Raw genomic sequence first — 20,968 nt, 5'->3', positions numbered from 1 at the left:
CTTTTCAGGTATACATGGAACACTTAAAAATTTCTCCATATTCTAGGCCTTAAAGCAAGTCTTAACAAATTTCAAAGGGTTAAAATTACATAGGAGATGTTCTGTTACCATAGTGGAATTAAGCCAGATATGAATAATAAAAAGATTTTGTTATTTCCACATATACTTGGAAATTAAGAAACTACTTTTAAATGCCCGAAGAGTCAAAGAGGAAATCACAATGGAAATAAACTGAATAATAACGAATGCCTGGATGCAGACCAGGCTCAGTGGCTCATGCCTATAATCCCAGCACTTTGGGAGGCCAAGGCAGGTAGATTGCTTGAGGCTAAGAGCAAATATGCTGCATAAAGGGGTGATTCACATCCCGGGCAGGACAGTGCAGGGCAGTGTGAGATTTCACCATGCAACTCAGAACAGCATTTAATTTAAAGCTTAGGATTTGTTTCTGGAATTTTCCATTTAATATTTTCGGACGCAGTTGACCACAGGTAAATGAAGCCATGGAAAGTGAAACTGTGCATTAGGAGGAACTACTGTACTTTAAATCCTAATAATTGCTAAGAAGAAAATGCAGAATGCAGTGATTAAAAAGTAACAGAGAGGCCAGGTGCAGTGGTTCACACTTGCAATCCCAGCATTTTGTGAGGCCGAGGTGGACAGATCACCTGAGGTCAGGAGTTTGAGACCAGCTGCCTGGCCAACATGGTGAAACTCTGTCTCTACTAAAAATACAAAAAATAGTCAGGTATAGTGGTGTGAGCCTGTAATCCCAGCTACTTGGGAGGCTGAGGCAGGAGAATCGCTTGAACCTGGGAAGTGAAGGTTGCAGTGAGCCAAGATCACGCCACTTCACTCCAGCCTGGGCTACAAGAGTGAAACCCCATTTCAAAAAAAAAGTAACAGAGAAATTAGAGGTGAGTAGTGCATCTAGAAAGGACAAACGGGGAAGATGTTCTAAGCAGGTGACATTGAAATCAACACCTGGAGGGTGAAGAATCAGCAAAAAGATTGGTGTGTTTTAAAGAAACAAGTCTAGGATTACCAAAACAAAGTGGAAAGAAGAGCCACAAATGGGATTTGGGAGGTAGGTGTGAGCTATAGATGATGAAGGACTTGAGGAACACAGAAGAGATTGGGATTTAAGTTGAGTGGGAGTCACTGGCCCTCCCATACCTGGGACATTCTTTCCTTAGGTCTGTGCATGGCTCACTCCAGTCTTCATTGAGCTCTCCGCTCTGGTGCCACCTACTGACCAGTCTTTCCAGATTATCGCCCCTCCCCACCACTGGCCTCATTTTCTACCTCTCACCTGCTTTCTTTTTCTCTTCTTTCTTTCTTTTCTTTCTTTCTTTCTTTCTTGCTTGCTTGCTTGCTTGCTTTCTCTCTTTCTTCTCTTTCTTCTCTTTTTTCTCTTTCTCTTTCTTCTCTTTCCTCTCTCTCTCTCTCTCTCTCAGTGCAGTGACGTGATGGCGTGATCTCGGCTCACTGTAGCCTCCACCTCCCGGGTTCAAGCAATTCTCCTGCTTCAGCCTCCCAAGTCGCTGGGATTACAGGCACCCGCCACCATGTCCAGCTAATTTTTGTATTTTTGATAGACACGGGGTTTCACTATGTTGGCCAGGCTGGTCTCAAACTCCTGACCTCAGGTGATCCACCCACTTCAGCCTCCCAAAGTGCTGAGATTACAGGCGTGAGCCACCACATCTGGCCTATTTTTCTTAATAGTAGCTGTTATTCCCAACGTGTGTTTGTGTGTGTGTGTGTGTGTATGTTTAAGGGTCTGAGATACCCATTACTAGTTTTGAGAGGAACAGGACATTGACTTGCTCAATACTGTATTAGTCCTTTTTCACACTGCTGATAAAGACATAAGCTGAAACCGGGAAGAAAAATAGGTTTAATGGACTCACAGTTCCATGTGGCTAAGGAGGCCTCACAATCATGGCGGAAGTCAAGGAGGAGCAAGTCATATCTTACATGGATGGCAGCAGGGCAAAAAAGAGCTTGTGCAGGGAAACTTCCCCTTATAAAACCATCAGATCTTATGAGACTTATTCACTGTCATGAGAACAGCACGGGGAAGACCTGCCCCCATGATTCAGTTATCTCCTACCAGGTCCCTCCTACAACACATGGGAATTCAAGATGAGATTTGGGTGGGGACACAACCAAACCGTATCAAATACTGTGTCTTCTTTCTGCCACAGTGCCTGGGACGTAGTCGGCACTTGGTGAGTATTGTTTGAATGAATGATTGGATGCTTTTAAGCAGGGGATGAACATAATCTAAATTACATTTATAAAAGATTTTGCCTGTCAAGTGGAGAACCGTGTAGATGAGTGAGAGAGGAAGTTAGGAGTCCTCTAATGAAAGAAAATGGTGGCTGTGACTGTGATGATGGTGGAGGAGATGGAGAAAAGTAGAGAGCTGTCAGGTGGTATATTTTGAAGGTAGAAACAAGACGACTCACTGATGGATTGGATATGAGTGGTATGGGAATAAAGAATAATTGGCCGGGCGCGGTGGCTCACTAATCCCAGCACTTTGGGAGGCCGAAATGGGCGGATCACGAGGTCAGGAGATCGAGACCATCCTGGCTAACACGGTGAAACCCCGTCTCTACTAAAAACACAAAAAAATTAGCCAGGCATAGTGGCAGGCGCCTGTAGTCCCAGCTATTCTAGAGGCTGAGGCAGGAGAATGGCATGAACCCGGGAGGCGGAGCTTGTGGTGAGCCGAGATCGTGCCACTGCACTGTAGCCTGGGCGACTGAGCAAGACTCTGTCTCAAAAAAAAAAAAAAAGAATAATCAAGGATGACTCTCAGCTGGGCATGGTGCCGCACACCTGTAATCCCAGCTACTCAGGAGGCTGAGGCAGGAGTATTGCCTGAGCCTAAGAGTTCAAGACCAACTTGGGCAACATAGCAAGACCCTATATTAATGGGGGAAAAAAAGGATGACTTTTAGAGTTGTTTGAGCTGTCTTTGTGACTTCTGAGTGGAAATGCTAAGTACATAGCCATACGTTTTCAGCATAAAGGGCTGGCCTGGAATAGGGATTGAGGAGTTATCAACCTACAGGTGGCATTTAAAGCCATTAGACTAGACAAGGGCAGCTACAGTAAGCAGAGGATACCCAAAGATCCAAGACTGAGCCTTCAAAAACCTCAGCATTTCAGTTTAATTTAGAAGTCTATAGTGGAGCCAAGAGGAGAGACAGATTTATAGAACAGGTTACATAAACCCGTCCTCTCTTTTTAGAGATAAATGGAAACCCAGCAATATTAAATAACTTGTCCAAGGTCATATAACCTAATTTTGTCCCCCAACCCCTGATGTCCCTTTTCTGTAACTATGAAAATGATTTTGTTGCATGCTTACTGTATACCGTGCTCTATGTTTTAAGTGCTTTAAGAACATTATTCTCTTTAATATAAAGGTAATTACATTTATTTTAGAGTAGAATGGAAAAGAACTTGGGCTCCAAAGTCAGACTACCTGGTTTCGGTTCCGTTTCTGCCATCGACTAGCTGTGTAACCTTGGGCAAATTACTTACCTGGTCTAAATCTCAGTTTCCTGATCTCTAAATTGGGTTTTTGCAAGGGGCCCCTTGCAATTCCATGTGAATTTTAGGATCAGCCTTTCCATTTCTTAAAGAAAGGCTGTTGGGATTTTGTTAGGGATTGCATTCAATCTGTTGATCACTTTGGGTAATGTTGTTGCCTTCACCATATTGTCTCCCATCGTATGAATACAAGATGTCTTTCTGTTTACTTAGGTGTTCTTTAATTTCTTTTACAATATTTTGTACTCTTCAGTGTATAAGTCTTACACCTCCTTAGCAAAATTCCTTAGCAAAATTTCCTTAGCAAATTCCTTACAAAATTTCCTTAGCAAATTCCTTAGCAAAATTCCTTAGCAAAATTTCCTTAGCAAATTCCTTAGCAAAATTCCTTAGCAATTCCTTACAATTGATGCAATTGTAAATGGAATGATTTTCTTGACCTCATTATCCAATTGTTCTCTGGCCGTGTGTAGAAATACAACTGATTTTGTTTGTTAATCATGTATTCTGCAACTGCTGAAATTGCTTATTAACTCTAGTAGTATCACTTTAGATTGTCTGTGTGTAGGATTGTCATATGTATTTTAAAAAGTGTTCTTTAGACCTAGCTATTACCTTTACACCAGTGTTTTTACAGTTGCAGTTTACAACCAGTGAATGGGTTCTGAAATCCCAACAGTGAATGTGCAAGTTTTGTTTTGTGAAGCTTTTGTATGTATAACATGCACATATGCATGCATTTGTGTATAATATGTAAATATATATAAATTTATTTCTTACTGTGGATAGCATTTGAAAACTTTGAAACCCAGTGGCTTTATGCCATTTCATTACGTAACTGGAATATAAGATGAGGGTAAGTTACATAAGGTAAAGCCTTAGTAGTTGTCTTTCATTACCTTGAATGGCAATTCTGTATTGCAAGGTGTTTTCTAAATACAAAAATAATTGAGCAAAAAATGTATGTTTATTAGTGGCTCTGTGAGTAATAAACTTGTGAGATTTCTGCTTTTAATGCTTCTGGATAAATCAGTGTTTAGCTTTTTTTGGTACTGTGAAGAAGGTTTCCTATTCATACTAGAGATATTTTCTTGAGAATGTATTTTATGAAAGATAGTGATCTAACTATTAGATTGTATAAGATGCTTACTATACATGAAAACAAAAAGCCACATTATTAAGGATATTACAAACTACAAAGATGTCATTTATTCTTTAATTAATAGAAATTATTAAAAATAAGATGTATATTTTTAGTTATTGTATTAGTGTCCAGTTTACTGACTGTAGTAAGAAATTAAGAGAACTTACAGCTTGTTAGTGCAAATGAAGTACTTTAAAATGTAATGATTGTACGTGGATACAAAATTATTTTATAGAAAGATAAAATTATTCCTGTGTATGGGCCTCTTAATAGGATGTCTTTCCAGTCGGATACACTCAATGGTGTTTGATTTTTCTAAATTGCTTTGCATGATATTAAGTTGCACATTTTACCCACAAGTAGTTGTATGAGGATTATTGTGAACTATGTATGGTAAAGGACATTAGGGCTGTAGGCAGCACCCGTGGCCTTACTTTGCCCTCTGCCCTCTTTTCTCCACTCCCCATCTACTGATGAGGCAGCTTCCCTGAGGTCCACATGTTCTGTTGACATTCTTTTTATTTAACTATGTTACAAAATTGAGCATGTATTGGAATGAGCCTGGCTTCAGAACGCCTTAGGGACTGACTGTGTTTGAATTCTCCTTCTCCCTCATGGTAACCATGTAACTGTGGACAGACAAGTCGTGTGACTCTCTTAGCCTCAGTTTCTTTTTCCATAAAATGAGGATAATTCAGCATTACATTGAAGAGTAAATGGTATTATGTCGTATATATGACATGTCAGATACTGTAGCTGGCATGATAATTGCTTAATAAATGGTAACTGTTTAAAAACTGGAGCCATCATCAGTACACAGTAAATGGTGTTTCCCTTTCTGTTCCCAACCAAAACTTTTACATATGTCCTATCATTTTCAAATTTACTAGAAGCTAATTCTAGTAAACTCATCTGTGCTGCTGGGTCTGTTAGTTAGTGGACCACTTTTCCCGTGTAATTGTGTAGACTTTACAGTGGTCTTGTGGTACATGAAGCCCTGGATGATGGGAATTGCCTGGCTGTCTAGTATGAAAATACAGATGTAGGGGTGTGTCTGTTTTTTTGGGTTTTTTTTCCTGAGATGGAGTCTCACTCTGTCAGCCATGCTGGAGTGCAGTGGCATGATCTCCGCTCACTGCAACCTCCGCCTCCCAGGTTCAAGCGATTCTCCTGCCTCAGCTTCCTGAGTAGCTAGGATTACAGGCATGTGCCACCACGCCCAGCTAATTTTTGTATTTTTAGTAGAGACAGGGTTTCAGCATGTTGGTCAGGCTGGTCTCGAACTCGACCTCATGATCCACCTGCTTTGGCCTCCTAAAGTGCTGGGATTACAGGCATGAACCACTGCGCTCTGTTCGTGTCTGTTTTTAGGTACAAAAAAAAAAACCCAAATATTAACGAAGCACCATTATTTTATTTTCCCCTTCTATAGTTGTGTGCTGCTCATCTCCCTACTGAATCAGATGCACCAAATCATTATCAGGCAGTATGTCGTGCACTGTTTGCAGAAACAATGGAGCTCCATACATTTCTAACCAAAATTAAGAGTGCAAAGGAGGTGAGTACTACTGCTTTGATATTTATTGGCATTGTTTGATTGGCTTGGCATGCATTTGATATTTATTGGAAGAGAAACCTAAATTTTCAACATTGTCCACTCTATTGTTTTAAAAGATTTATTACCATCCTTTAGATGAGTGCTGAAAGTCATTTAGGAAAGAAGCAACTTAGGTAAAATTAAATCTATTCTATTAAAATATCAACAGTGTGAACCATTTAAACAGATTTTCATACAGATTCCTTGCAAATGGAAATAGATGTTACTGAAGTAGTTCAGTCCATTCCCATGTGACTTGCTTTCCACCCCTCTTTCTCTTCTGTCCATTCTGAAATATGTTGGGACCTCTTCCAGAAACGGAGAAAGGCTCAGAAAAGAGGTGACACTCACATCTGATCATTTGTTTTATTTATTATTTATTTAAAAGGTGAGTCACCATGTGTTACATAGCTGGTTGTGAAGATTCAGTGAGATCTTATGTACAATAGCACAGCATCTGGCGGAAAGTGAGAGCTCAGTACATGTTAGGTAATGGATATCTATATTAGTCAGCGTTGTCCAGAGAGACAGAGCCAATGGGATATATAGATATATAGGTATATGAAAGGGGCCAGGTGCAGGCTCATGCCTGTAATCCCAGCTACTTGGGAGGCTCAGACAGGAGGATCACTTGAGGCCAGGAGTTCAAGATATATGAGAGGGGGTTTATTAGGGGAATTGGCTCATGTCATTATGGAGGCTGAGAAGTCCCATGACAGGTTGTCTGCAAGCTGGAGACCCTGGTATTCCAGCAGCACAGCTCAGTCCAAGTCCAAAGACCCAGGGTAGGAGAAGAAAAGTATATCCCAGTACCAGGAGAGAGAGAGGCCAATTTTCCTTCCTCTGTTTTTATTCTATCCAGGGCCCCAGCCAAATGGATGGTGTCCAAATGGATAGTGAACACCTAAACTGAGGGCAGCACTTAGTCCACTCAGACTCACACACTAGTATCCTCTGGAAACACATTCACCTAAATACATACCTAAAAATAATGCTTGACCAGTTCTCTAAGTATTCTTTAATTCAGTCAAGTCAACACCTAAAATTTACTATCACAGTATCCTTTCTTTTATAACTAACATATAGGGTTTATCAGAAGCACTAGGCTAAAACTTACCATGACCCACAGTTTGGGGAAGAACACATGCTGGATATGTAAGCAAGAAAGGAAAAACTAAACTATTTGCCCAATAAGATGTACTTAGCCCTGGTAATAAGTAGGTGATGGATGTCTCAGGCAGATCACCCGTAATAAATCACCCTTAAATAGATCCGTTGTATGTATATGAATAAGAGCTCTTAGCATCCCTCCTCTGCTCTGGCTAGGGTACTGCTTATAGTCTGTCTTTTTATGATAGGGCAATGAAAAACTTTGCCTTTTTCTTGTTTTAATTTTATTAAATTGGATCAAGGAGGAAAGTTGTCAACAGAGTGGAAAAAAGGTGAATTATATGTTAAGAATAAATGTGTGTGTGTGTGTGTGTGTGTGTGTGTGTAATGGATTAGCTGTTCTCCTTGAGCAGAACCAGAAGAAGTGGGATCTGATTAAAAGCTTCAAAGTGAACACCCAAAGGCATGTCCTCAACAAGGTTTTCTCAGATAGTAGAAAAGATTACTTTTTAAGGCTGTCATTACCTTTCCCAGCTTGTTAAGACTGAGATTGCCTTCCCCAGAGCATTATTCTTAGGGTGTACATGTACGATCCTGTGGGGTTAATAGAAGAAATTAAATGAGCTCTTGAAGTCCTTCCAACACTGGCATTCTTAGAAACTGTTTCTGAGCTTAAATAGAACAATATTAGTATTTTTACTACTCTACTGCAGTGAGCATTTAAAAAATGTTTGCTCTTGATCCGTTTGCAGTTCCAAAGCGTGATGATTGGATATTCACACTTGTGTGTGAGATGTTCCTTTTTCTAAACATTGTTCTGTCAGCACATTACTCATCTGATGTAAAAAAATATAAATTTTTTTGCTCTTGATTAAAATTTTGCTTTGCCAGATATGCAAACACACTTTCAAAAAGAGGTTCAAACATTATTAAAGTTTATTTAAATAAAAAGCTGACAGGTGGAGTGAAACTGCTGTGTGGCAGTGCCTGCAGAAACTAGCCAGGCTGACCGAGGTTGGGCCCTCACATCTCTCACGACCCACAGGCTAGGACACCACCCCAGCCACATCTCTCACCCTGTCACCACCCCAAGGCTAGGACTTTATAGGCATTAGTTCCATCCTGTTTGCATATCTCCTTCTCCTCTGTTTCTACTCTGTTGATCTCCGTATCACCCTTTCCCAGTATTCTCTGGAAACTACACTCCATTTTGAAAAGAGTCCCCTCAGGCTCTTCTGACACTTGTTCCCTTAAGGGTAGTGCTTTCTCTTGCTTTCCTCCTGTGGGAAGCTGGTCTTTCCTCTACATGTCCCTGTTCTGATTGGGGTGGGTTTGCTAATATTCTGTCTGTCCTCTGCTGCCTGCCAGTAATCAGCCTTCGTCCTCGTTGAAACACCCTTCTTCCTTCGAAGCCCCTGTCACCACTTCTCTCATTTTGAGTGATTTCCTAGACACAGAAAGCACATAAATTGCCTGTCAACACTAAGGTTTCGGGAATGTAAGTTTCTTTTACCTCTACAATCTATAAGGTTTTCTTGAAATGATAGAACATCTTTATACATGTTAGTTTATGTATGTAAATGGTTTCAACCTTTTCTCAAAAATACTGTTTTCACACTAAAAAATACTATTCGTTAATTTGACTTTTTTCTAAAGATCCCAAAATACTTTAAAAATATATTTTAAGACTCACTCTTTATACCTATGAGTTAGTGTGTACCAAGTGGAATTTTTGAAACAATAGACTCTGATTCAACAAAATTTAAAACTGGGTTATCAACAATGTTTCAAACTACCTTATATCTGTGTATATGTGTGTGCATGAGTGCATATAAATTGGGGTGGAAGCATAGTGTCAGAATATTTGAGCTCAGTTGCTGATAATGTATCTGATTTGATAGTCCAAAAGTACTTTAATTATACTAAATTTCTTATATGCCAAATTGGCAATTTATTAAAATATAAAATCTACCATCTGTTTTCCGATGTTATACTTGTTCTGTAAAGTGTTAAGTGCATTTACTGAACCTGGCTACTTTATAAAGCACAGTGCCTGGTTCATCATCTATTTATTTTGAAAGCAAATTTGTTTATTTTCTAATCCCTTTCATGGTGTGATGATTTTCTTCTTAAACAACCAATGAGCTCCTTTAAGGTTATTCTTTGAATGATAAAGATTTGGGTAGGCCTGCTGTTACTTTGTCTCTTAAGCAATGTGATATCCTTGAAAGTAAATACACATTACTGTGTCTCCTAAGCAGTTGGATATCCTTGTAAGTTAAGTATAGCTGGAGGCATTGTCTAAGCAATCCATCGAGTGCATCAGGTTGTATGAAAGAAGAGCCACCGTGCCCTGCTGCCAGTGACACCACCATATTCCAGAGCCGTACCGCAGGGGTAGCTGGTGAGCCTGGGCTGTGCTCAGGGGGCAGTTACAATGTAAAATTTTTTACTGGAGAAAATGAAATTGTGTTAATGGTAGTATCCTTTCATCTATTGTGGTCCAGGTAATTTTTTGATCATCAGTCCCCAGTTTTGTTACTGTTACATAAAATTATTTATCATTACCTAAAACTTTAACCCCTGCTACTTTACTGTGTTATATTCATACAGCTCCTTTATAAAATGCCTTCTCTTCCTTACTCCATTTGATTCTTGTAACGATTCTGTGACTCTTTGTAAATTAGTAAACTAAGGCTTTGAGAGATTAGAGATTCACATAGAAGTAAGTTCTCAGTGCTGCTAACAGCATTTTCATCCTCATCACACCCTTCAGTCCAGCAAAGGTGTTCCACTACATAGAAGTTATTGCTGCTTTCCTCTAAGAGTGTCACATAAAATGCACTGCTGGATGAAACTAAAGAGAGAGTTCCGAAGAACACGGAGATAGATACTTTGATGTAGGTTTCTGAGCAGTCTTGGAGACAGAATATGTGAGTCTGAGAGACTAATATTTGGCTTTGGAGAGAAGAGGGTTTATGAGGGAATGTGTGGGCACGCACATGCTGGTGTTCGGGGTTGAGGGTCCTGCATATGCACATAAATGGGATGGGGGGTACCATGTAAAGTTGAGGTATGAAATAAGAGGGAGGCCAGGCACAGTGGCTCGTGCCTGTAATCGCAGCACTCTGGGAGCCCAAGGCAGGAGGATTGCTTGAAGCCAGGAGTTCAAGACCAGCATGGCCAACAAGGCAAGACCCCATCTATTAACTAACTAACTAACTAACTAACTAAATAAATAAATAAATAAATAAAAGAGGGAGATGTGAAATGGGAAAAGATAGAGTATCATAGAAGTGTCAAAGACTGAGATAAAATAATTTTAAGACTAGAAAGTCAGTTGATTTTTTTCTGATACTTTCCTAGCATGGTCTAGCCATCATTGCTTCCATGTTGAGAGTGTGCAGTATGCTCGCCAAATTCTCCAGTAATACATCGTTTCATAGTGGGGGTATGATGATATTATAGTAGAAACTTGATGTATCATAGAAGTACACTGGTTTAGAAGAATTTTTTGAAAGCTTTCTTTAAAGCAAATAACTCATTTTTTAATTTATTTCATAATTTGAAATATTTATATTGACACTGATCTTTTTTAAAATCCCCTTTATTGGTGAATCATACCATTCGTTATTTATGTAACTTCTTAAAATCAAATAGCATTTGCAAGACTTCTGTTTACTCATCTTTAAAAATGAGTAAAAATGGGGAGGAAGGCCTGGCGCTCAGTGGCTTAATTCTGTAATCCCAGCACTTTGAGAGGCCGAGCCCAGGTGTTTGAGACCAGCCTGAGCAGCATAGCAAGATCCCAAAATCCTGGAATCCTCGCTGCTTGGAAGGCGGAGGCAGGAAGATCTTTTGAGCCCGGGAGTTTAAGGCTGCAGTGAGCTATGATCTCACAACTGTGCTCCCGCCTTAGTCATAGAGTGAGACCCTGTATCTAAAAACATAAAAATGGGGGAGGGGGCAAGACATGTTAAGCTTCCATCTAGTCTTAAAATTTTATGCAGAAAATACAATTTGTGTGACTAAATTTTTTGTTCTATTTATTCAACAAGCTTTTCCTCATTTTTGTTATCAGTCTTATAGTGTAGGCAAAGTATATACAGATAAATAAGTCCTTTCCTGGTAAAATTTTCTATGAAATTATTGTATACTGTTTTATTTTATATCTTAAATTTGAGATAGATCTTATAGAAAAGCAGTTCAATGTTGTAGATAAATTAATCAAAATTGAGCATGCTCTAGGCCTTTTAAAAACACAAATTTAATTTTTTAAAATTGGTAAGCTAGCTGTAATATTCAATACTGACATTACTACTATATTGATGTCAGTATAGGCTAAAAATAAAATAATTTTCACAATCTACTGGTAGAAAATCCTTGTACAGAATAAATTCCTAATGCAGTAACATTAGTCATCAATGAATGAACAGTGAAAATAATTGCGCATTGTATAGCATGTGTTCATGATATCGCAGCAAGAACTTTATAAGGCATGTAAAATAGATTTTTAATGTCCTAATTTCTGTTCTCTAGATTATGTACTCAAAGTGATGAAAATTTTCTCTCCTCTTGCACTTTCTTGCATCATTCATACACATAAACATCACCCAAACTAAGGTAGAATATTTCAAACATTTTGATCTTTGAGAGATAAGATGTCTAATATCGTTAACTCATCTTGGATTTCTTCAGCAGTAGGCTCCACAGGTGTGGATTGTCATTTCTGATTATCTGATTATAATGATCTTTACACTCGTCTCAAGTGTGGCTGTACCTGTGGTGCTTAATTAGTTTCTTCACATGTTAAGTGCTTCTTATAAATGTTGTCTTCATTGACCCTTTCAAGTATGATTCTTCACTCACACCCTTCATACCTCAGCTGAAAGGACATCTCCTCAGGCCACCCCAGACACCTTTATGTATTCAGCACACACTGCCTTTTTTTTTTTTTTTTTGAGACAGAGTCTCTCTCTGTCTCCCAGGCTGGAGTGCAGTGCTGCAATCTCAGCTCACTGCAAGCTCCGCCTCCTGGGTTCCCACCATTCTCCTGCCTCAGCCTCCCGAGTAGCTAGGACTACAGGTACCCGCCACCATACCCAGCTAATTTTTTGTATTTTTAGTGAGACGGGGTTTCACCATATTAGCCAGGAATAGTCTTGATCTCCTGACCTCGTGATCCACGTGCCTCAGCCTCCCAAAGTGCTGGGATTACAGGTGTGAGCCACCGTGCCCAGCCTGCCTTTTCTGTTTTAATCGCATTGCCCTGTTATCTCTTTTTTAGCAGCCATCATGGTCCGTAGTTGTTTTGTTGGTCTCTTTTCTTATTCATTGATGTCTGCCACTAGAATATAATCTCATTGAGGGCAGAGACCTTTTCTCTCTAATTCACTGTTATATCCCAGTGTAATGGGGACTCCGTAGATATTTGATCATTGTTAAGTGAATTAAATAATCTGTGGTTTAGCTATTGTGGTCTAGTTTCTCACCATCTGTCTTGCATCTTGGTCCCCTGATGCTCTTCAGTTATCTCCAGAATGCAGAGCCTCCCTCATGTTCTCACTGTGTCTACCTTACCCTGCCTCACGCAGTGGTTTGACATCTCTTGCCTGGGCCATGACAAACCCTCTAATGTTATTTCCCTTTTCATGACTTCTTGATACTTGTAGGTGGAAAGTGTAAACCCCTTAGCATGGCATGGGCAGCTGTTCACAATCTGGCCCAGTTCTGACCTCTCCAAGCTCTTGATTGACCATTCATCACCGCCCCATGCGTGCTGATTCTACCTACACTTCCTTCATTCTTGAATGTCCAGGGCCTCTGCACTTACCTGAAATGTCCCTTTCCCCTCTTCGCTACCTAGAAAATGTCTACTTCTCCTTAAGACCTAACTCAAATGTCTACTATTCTGAATTGCTTTTTTTGATCAAAGTCATTCTTTTTTCTCTATGTTCATTCAATGAGCACTCCACTCTGGCGTCTTCTGTCACTTACAACAGTGACACTGTGTTGTAATTACTGTATACTTACATCTCTCACTAGACAGTGAACTTCTTAAGGGCAGGGACCATGTTTATACTGGCAGCCCTGTCATAGATTTAGGGACCCAAGACAGTGTGTCTTGTAGTCTTTCTAGGTATGTTTCCTTTGCTGCCTCCTAAGCTTAGGGTAACACTGGGGCGTCCATCAGTGAGATTAAGTTTTTTTTAACCTAATAAATATTAGCGTTGGAGTCTCCTAAGCCCTTAACTTCTTTTTTTTTTTTTTTTTTTTTTTTTTTTTTTTTTTTTTTTTTGAGACGGAGTCTCGCTCTGTTGCCCACGCTGGAGTGCAGTGGGGCAATCCCGGCTCACTGCAAGCTCCGCCTCCCAGGTTCATGCCGTTCTCCTGCCTCATTCTCTCGAGTAGCTGGGACTGCTGCAGGCACGTGCCACCATGCCTGGCTAATTTTTTGTATTTTTAGTAGCGACGGGGTTTTACCGTGTTAGCAGGATGGTCTCGATCTCCTGACCTCGTGATCCACCCGCCTCGGCCTCCCAAAGTGCTGGGATTACAGGCGTGAGCCACCGCGCCCGGCCAACATATTTTTATTCAAGAAGAAACAGGAGAATAGAATCAACCTTAAGAGGCCGATTATGGAGTTATCAGGAGCCAGGAGCAGCCAGGAGTGGTGCACAGCTGATGCACACCTGGGCCTCCTGGACACACAGCTGCCTCTTCATGTTCGTTCTGCTCTCCAGAGGTGGGAACCTGAGGGCTGGGGGTTGAAATTGAATGCTGCTTTATTTTCATTAATTTTGAAAAGATTTCGAATGTAATTTATGTACTTGGGGGAAGAAAGATCCAAAGCCTTCTGCGGCAGCTCTAAGCCCAGACAACCTACATCAGGTTTACCAAAAGGCCTATCCTTGTATATAACCGCCGCGTATCTCATCCTTTGTTTACGTTAATACTTTCATCCTTGTGATGTTCTTGTGAATTTGGTGGTATTACCCTTCACCGCCCGACTCATTGTGTAGAGAGAAAAACTGAAGCGCGGTTCAACAAACTTTAATAAAGTAGCTCCCATGATGATAAAAGGACTTAAAATTAGACCTAATTTTTAACTTTGTACAAATAATAGACAGTAAACGTTGATCTTGAGATAGGAGGTCAGGATGTGAAGGAGGTGTCTACAAACCTTAATGTAGAAGAAACAGTGGAGGAACTTGGGATTTTGATGAAGACTTGACAGAACATAATAACCATATGGAGACATCACAAAGCCTACTGAATGGAGAGATGCTGGCTGTCAGAGGAACTAGGATCAGCTGGCAGAATCATTTTATTCATACAGGTTATTTAAAATGTCTTCCATGGCTGGGCGCGGTAGCTCACGCCTGTAATCACAGCACTTTGGGAGGCCGAGGCAGTGGATCATGATGTCAAGAGATCGAGACCATCCTGGCCAACATGGTGAACCCCGTCTCTACCAAAAATACAAAAATTAGCCGGGCGTGGTGGCGTGCGCCTGTCATCCTAGCTACTCGGGAAGCTGAGGCAGGAGAATTGCTTGAACTCAGGAGGCAGAGGTTGCAGTGAGCCAAGATCATGCCACTGCACTCCAGCCTGGCGACAGAGTGAGCGAGACTCCTCTCAAAAAAAAAAAAAAAAAAAAAATTAAATTAAATTTAAAAAAATAAAATGTTTGCCATATGATGGGTACTACTATGATTAATACTGCTAACGTTTATTCCATACTTACTCTGCACTAAATGCTGTTCTAAGACTTTATGTGCATTAATATTCATCGAGTCCTCACAGAAGTCGTGTTTTAAGTGCTACTCTTACTGCCTTTCTCACTGTGCGTACGATGGTGAATGAGACAAACGTGATCTCTGCCTTCGCAGAACTCCAGAGAGCAGGGAGGACAGTGTAGGAGCAGGTCATCCAGCGCCGTGTTAGAAGGGCCGTGGCCAGTGGGCACAGGGTGCTATGGAAGCAACCAAGGGGACCATGCCCAGCTTCCCAGAAGTAACTTCAAAGCTGAGACCCAAATGCTGAGGCAAAATGGTGGATGGAAAATGCGTTCCAGGCATAGTAAACAGCACACATGAAGGCCAGGAGACAAGAGCAAGCAAGGTAGAAGGGCAGCGGGAGAAATGGCTTCTCCAACACTGGGACCACTGCCTCAGAAAGTACTATGCAGGGATACTATACAAGCATCTGATGGGAAGATGCACCAGAAGAATCTTTGGTTTGTGACTACCCGTGCTCTGAATGGCTTTCTGCCGGCATCAGACACATCTGCTTGTGTGTGTGTGTATCTTCAGTATTCTGACCCTAGATTCTGTGCTGCTTTCACACTTGTTTAGCATATATTACTGAACACCTCTGTGTTCCAGGTAGTGAGTTTCGGAGCATGTGACAATCTCTAAGTCTCATTGCTCAGGGAGCTCTGTGACACCCCTAATGAGCAAGGCATCGTGGCAAAGAAAATAAACTGCATCCTGGGGAAGATCTTCTTTATGATGCTAGGAATGAGTAGATGGAGTTATAACATACTAAAAGCTAGTCTTTAGTTCTTCAGGTTTCAAGAAATAGAACTCCTTTGTTTTAAAGATAGTTTTGCTTTAAAACAGAAATCTTGATAAATCTGTGGCTACTGGGGGGCTTTAATCCAGATGAAGCTGGTGTGAGCGAGGAAGCAGGTCCTGTGCGGATAGTCACGACGTTCTGTACACATGGGATCTGATTTTAATTACTAATGAGGTTCATTTATTGTTTCCTCCCCACTCCAATCCCCCATAAATGCTTGATATGAAACTTTTTTTTTCTAAAAGCAGCAAGAGAAAAGAACTTCAGGGGTATAATTAAACAGGTGAAATGACAACAGTGTTGAATTAAATATTAATTTTTTTTAAATGTATAACATAAGTGGGTTTGTTTTTTCTATATTGATGTATTATCTTATATACTTTAACTCCCATTTCTACTTAACTAGCATCACGATAAACAATTTTTATTTATTTATTTATTTATTTTGAGACGGAGTCTCGCTCTGTCGCCCAGGCTGGAGTGCAGTGGCCGGATCTCAGCTCACTGCAAGCTCCGCCTCCCGGGTTGACGCCATTCTCCTGCCTCAGCCTCCCGAGTAGCTGAGACTGCAGGCGCCCGCCACCTCGCCGGGCTAGTTTTTTGTATTTTTTAGTAGAGACGGGGTTTCACCGTGTTAGCCACGCTGGTCTCGATCTCCTGACCTCGTGATCCGCCTGTCTCGGCCTCCCAAAGTGCTGGGATTACAGGCTGGAGCCACTGCGCCCGGCCCATGATGAACGATTTTTAACCTTATTTTTAAAATTTTACTAATAGCCTTTATTACTTTTTTTTTTTTTTTGGAGACAGAGTCTTGCTCTGTCGCCCAGGCTGGAGTGCAGTGGGCTGATCTCAGCTCACTGCAAGCTCCGCCTCCTGGGTTCACGCCATTCTCCTGCCTCACTATAGGCGCCCGCCACCATGTCCCGCTAATGTTTTTGTATTTTTAGTAGAGACAGGGTTTCACCATGTTAGCCAGGATGGTTTCGATCTCCTGACCTCATGATCCGCCCGCCTCGGCCTCCCAAAGTGCTGGGATTACAGGTGCGAGCCACCGTGCCCGACCACTTTTTTTTTTCTTCCTAGAGAGACACGATCACACTCTGCTACCCAGGCTGGAGTGTAGTGGTGTGATCATAGCTCTTTAGCTCCTGGACTCAAGTGATCCTCCTGCCTCAGCCTCCCAAGTAGCTAGGACTACAGGTGTTCACCACCATGGTTAGCTGATTTTTTTTATTTTTATTTTTGTGGAGATGGAGTCTTCGTATGCTGCCCAGGTTGGTCTGAAACTCCTGGCCTCAAGTGATCCTCCCACCTTACCTTCCCAAAGCACTCAGATTACATGTATGAGCCACTGTGCCTTTCCTGTTATTACTTCAATGTGTAATTCTGCACAATTGTCCAGGCATGGTGTCTCATGCCTTATAATCCCAGCATTTTGGGAGGCTGAGACATGAGAATCACCTGAGGCCAGGAGCTGAAGAGCAGCCTGGGCATAGTGAGACCCCTGTGGTTGGGACTAATCGGGAGGCTGAGATAAGAGGATCACTTGAACCTGGGAGGTGGAAGGTACAGTGGGTCAGAGTAGTGCTACTGCACTGCAAGCTGGGTGACAGAGTGAGACCCTGTCTCTTAAAAAAAAAATCTGCACAATTTGGGTTGAATTTTAAGAAAGTACATTTTTAAGGATGTATATTGTTAAGATATTAATTTAGCTATTTTGGTTTTAAATTTAAAACTTAGAAAAGTACAAATTAGGTTTAATGATTTTGTTGTGAAAAACTTAATGTTAAATTATTCAGCTTTGCCTTCCAATCTGTTATACTGAAAAAGTAAAATGACTTCTTTGATCTTTCATTTCCCAGAATATTTCTAAAGTTTTCCTAGAGAGAAGAAAACATTTTCCCCCCTCTATCAGTATAAATAGCTGTGCTGTTTAAAAGTAGTATTTTGCCAATGTTGTGATTTTCTAAATGTTTAAATGATTCTCACTTACATGGGATTTTGGTTTAAACCTCATTGGCCAAATGCTTCTGAATGGTTAAATCTTATCCCAAATTTAATGAAATCCTAGGATGGGAGGATGAGTTATTAGAGTCAGTTTATCTTTAGCTGCTAATATTTGACTAGACATTACAATTATAGGGTAAAACAATGAACTGGAAATAGGCATGGCTTATGAATTTTTCAAAGTATTATATGAGTATGTTTTACGCAATATAATCCAATACATATAGAGAAACTTTGTTAAGTGATTTATAAGCATACCTCACAGATATTGCGGGTTGGGTTCCAGACCACTGCAATAAAACAAATATTGCAGTAAGGCAGGTCACACAAATTTTTTTGTTTCCCAATGCATACAAAATTAATTATCTTTACATATATTATAATCTATTGTGTGCAATAGCATTACATCTGAAAAAAATACACAGTTTAATTAAAAAATACTTTATTCCAGCCAGGCACCATGGCTCACGCCTGTAATCCCAGCACTTTGGGAGGCTGAGGTGGGCGGATCATGAGGTCAGGAGATGGAGACCATCCTGGCTAAGACAGTGAAACTCCGTCTCCACTAAAAATACAAAAAACTAGCCGGGCATGGTGGCGGGCGCCTGTAGTCCCAGCTACTCAGGAGGCTGAGGCAGGAGAATGGTGTAAACCCGGGAGGCGGAGTTTGCAGTGAGCCGAGATTGTGCCACTCACTCCAGCCTGGGCGACAGAGCGAGAGTCCATCTCAAAAAAACAAACAAACAAACAAAAACTTTATTCCTAGGAGTTTGAGACTAGAGTGGGCAACGTAGTAAGATCCTGTCTCTGCAAAAAATATTTTTGAAAAAAATTTTTTAAAAATTAACCTGGCGGCCGGGCGCGGTGGCTCACGCCTGTAATCCCAGCACTTTGGAAGGCCGAGGCGGGCGGATCACAAGGTCAGGAGATCGAGACCATGGTGAAACCCCGTCTCTACTAAAAATAGAAAAAAATTAGCCGGGCGCAGTGGCGGGCGCCTGTAGTCCCAGCTACTCGGGAGGCTGAGGCAGGAGAATGGCGTGAACCCGGGAGGCGGAGCTTGCAGTGAGCCGAGATTGCGCCACTGCACTCCAGCCTGGGTGACAGAGCGAGACTCCGTCTCAAAAAAAAAAAAAAAAAAAAAAAAATTAACCTGGCATGGTGGCTCATGCCTGTAGACCCAGCTACTCAGGAGACTGAAGTAGGAGGATTGCTTGAGCCTGGGAGATCAAGGCTGCCATGAGCTGTGATTACTCCATTTTGCACTCCAGCCTGGGCAACTAAGTGAGACTATGTCTCAAAAAAAAAAAAAAAAAAAAAAAAGAATAAAGTACTTTATTGCTACAAAATGCTAGTGATCCTCTGAGCCATCAGTGAGTTGTAATCTTTTTGCTGGTGAAGTGTCTTGATCAGGCTGCTGACTGATCAAGGGGTGGCTACTAAAGGTTAGGGTAGCTTTTGCCCTTTCTGAAAAATCAGACAAGGAAGTTTGCTGCATCACCTGTGCTTTCTTTTCACAAAAGATTTCTTTGTAGCATACAGTGCTGTTTGATAGCACGTTATCCACAGTAGAACTTCTTTCAAAATTGGAGTCAATCTTCTCAAACCCTCCTGCTGCTTTATCAACTAGGTTTATATAGTTTTTGAAATCTTTTGTTGTCATGTCAACAATGTGGACAGCATCATCACCAGGAGTCGATTCCATGTCAGTAAACCACTTTCCTTGCTCATCCATAAGAAACAACTCCTCATTAGTTCAGGTTTTCTCATGAGATTGCAGTAATTCAGGCACATCTTCAGGCTCCACTTCTTATTCTCTTGCTGTTCCCACCACATCAGCAGTTACTTCCTCCACTGAAGTCTTGATCCCTCAAAGTCATCCGTGAGGGTTGGAATCAACTTCTTTCAAACTCCTGTTGATGTTGCATTTTGACCCCCTTTCATGAATCACCAGTGTTCTTAATGGCGTCTAGAATGGTGAATCCTTTCCGGAAAGTTTTCAATGTGCTTTGCCCAAACCCATCAGAGGAATCATTGTCTACGACCACTATAGCCTTACAAAATGTAGTTCTTAAATAAGACTTGCAAGTAAAAATTATTCCTTGATCCATGGGCTGTACAATAGATGTTGCGTTAGCAGGCATGAAAACAACATTAATCTTGTATATTTCCGTCAGAGCTTTTGGGTGACCAAATGCATTGTCAGTGAGCTGTAATATTTTGAAAGGAATCTTTTTTGCTGTAAACAGAGGTGCTGTCATCCAGTCTTTGTTGTTCCATTTGTAGAGCACAGGCAGAGTAGAGTTAACATAATTCTTAAGGGCCCTAAGATTTTCAGAATGGTAAATTAGCATTGACTTCAACTTCATCACCCACATTGGCCCCTAACAAGAGAGTCACCCTGTTCTTTGAGGCTTTGAAGCCAAGCATTGATTTCTCTCTAGCTATGAAAGTCCCAGATGGCATCTTCTTCCCATATTAAATTGTTTTATCTGCATTGAAAATATGTTGTTTAATGTAGCTACCATCATCAGTTAGCTACATCTTCTGGGTAACTTACTGCAGCTTCTACATTCAGCCCTTGCTGCTTCACCTTGTACTTTTATCGAGTGGTGACAGCTCTTTCTCTTAAATCTAATGAACCTATCTCTGCTAGCTTCAAACTTTGCTTCTGCAGCTTCTTCACCTTTTTCAGACTTTATAGAATTGAAGAGTTTGGGTCCTGCTTAGGATTCGGTTTTGGTTTAAAGGAATGTTGTGGCTGGTTTGATCTTCTACCAGACCACTAAAACTTTCTATCTGGAATTAAGGCTGTTTTGCCTTCTTATCGTTCGTGTTCGCTGGAGTAGCACTTTTAATTTCCTTTAAGAGCTTGTCCTGGCCGGGCGCGGTGGCTCAAGCCTGTAATCCCAGCACTTTGGGAGGCCGAGACGGGCGGATCACAAGGTCAGGAGATCGAG

General features: G+C 41.1%; 1 protein-coding gene, 1 long non-coding RNA gene and 1 other non-coding gene across 28 annotated transcripts in view; 2 read left to right on the top strand and 1 right to left on the bottom strand.

Annotated features, from left to right (window-relative positions):
- Positions 1-20,968, top strand: part of SPIRE1 (spire type actin nucleation factor 1) — a 196,402-nt gene that overhangs the window by 106,136 nt on the left and 69,298 nt on the right. For all 26 annotated transcript variants that reach the window (XR_013408406.1, XR_013408405.1, XR_013408408.1 and 23 more), the window contains one exon: positions 6,147-6,272. Coding sequence is in view for 15 of the 26 variants with exons in the window: in XM_077975376.1 (XP_077831502.1) it covers positions 6,147-6,272 (126 nt within the window). In the remaining 11 variants the exon portion in view is untranslated. The remainder of the gene's footprint in view (positions 1-6,146; positions 6,273-20,968) is intronic.
- On the top strand, positions 8,162-8,263 carry LOC114673905 (small nucleolar RNA U13). Its single transcript, XR_003724754.1, has one exon. It is a non-coding gene; the product is annotated as a small nucleolar RNA U13 (small nucleolar RNA).
- LOC144336551 (uncharacterized) lies at positions 13,691-19,343 on the bottom strand. Its single transcript, XR_013408437.1, has 3 exons — positions 19,162-19,343; positions 17,054-18,856; positions 13,691-14,431 (listed from the first exon to the last, which is right to left on the bottom strand). It is a non-coding gene; the product is annotated as an uncharacterized LOC144336551 (long non-coding RNA).

The sequence above is a fragment of the Macaca mulatta genome, chromosome 18 (assembly GCF_049350105.2).
Source record: "Macaca mulatta isolate MMU2019108-1 chromosome 18, T2T-MMU8v2.0, whole genome shotgun sequence".
Classification (NCBI taxonomy): domain Eukaryota; kingdom Metazoa; phylum Chordata; class Mammalia; order Primates; family Cercopithecidae; genus Macaca; species Macaca mulatta.
This window is presented reverse-complemented; position numbering and strand designations above follow the sequence as displayed.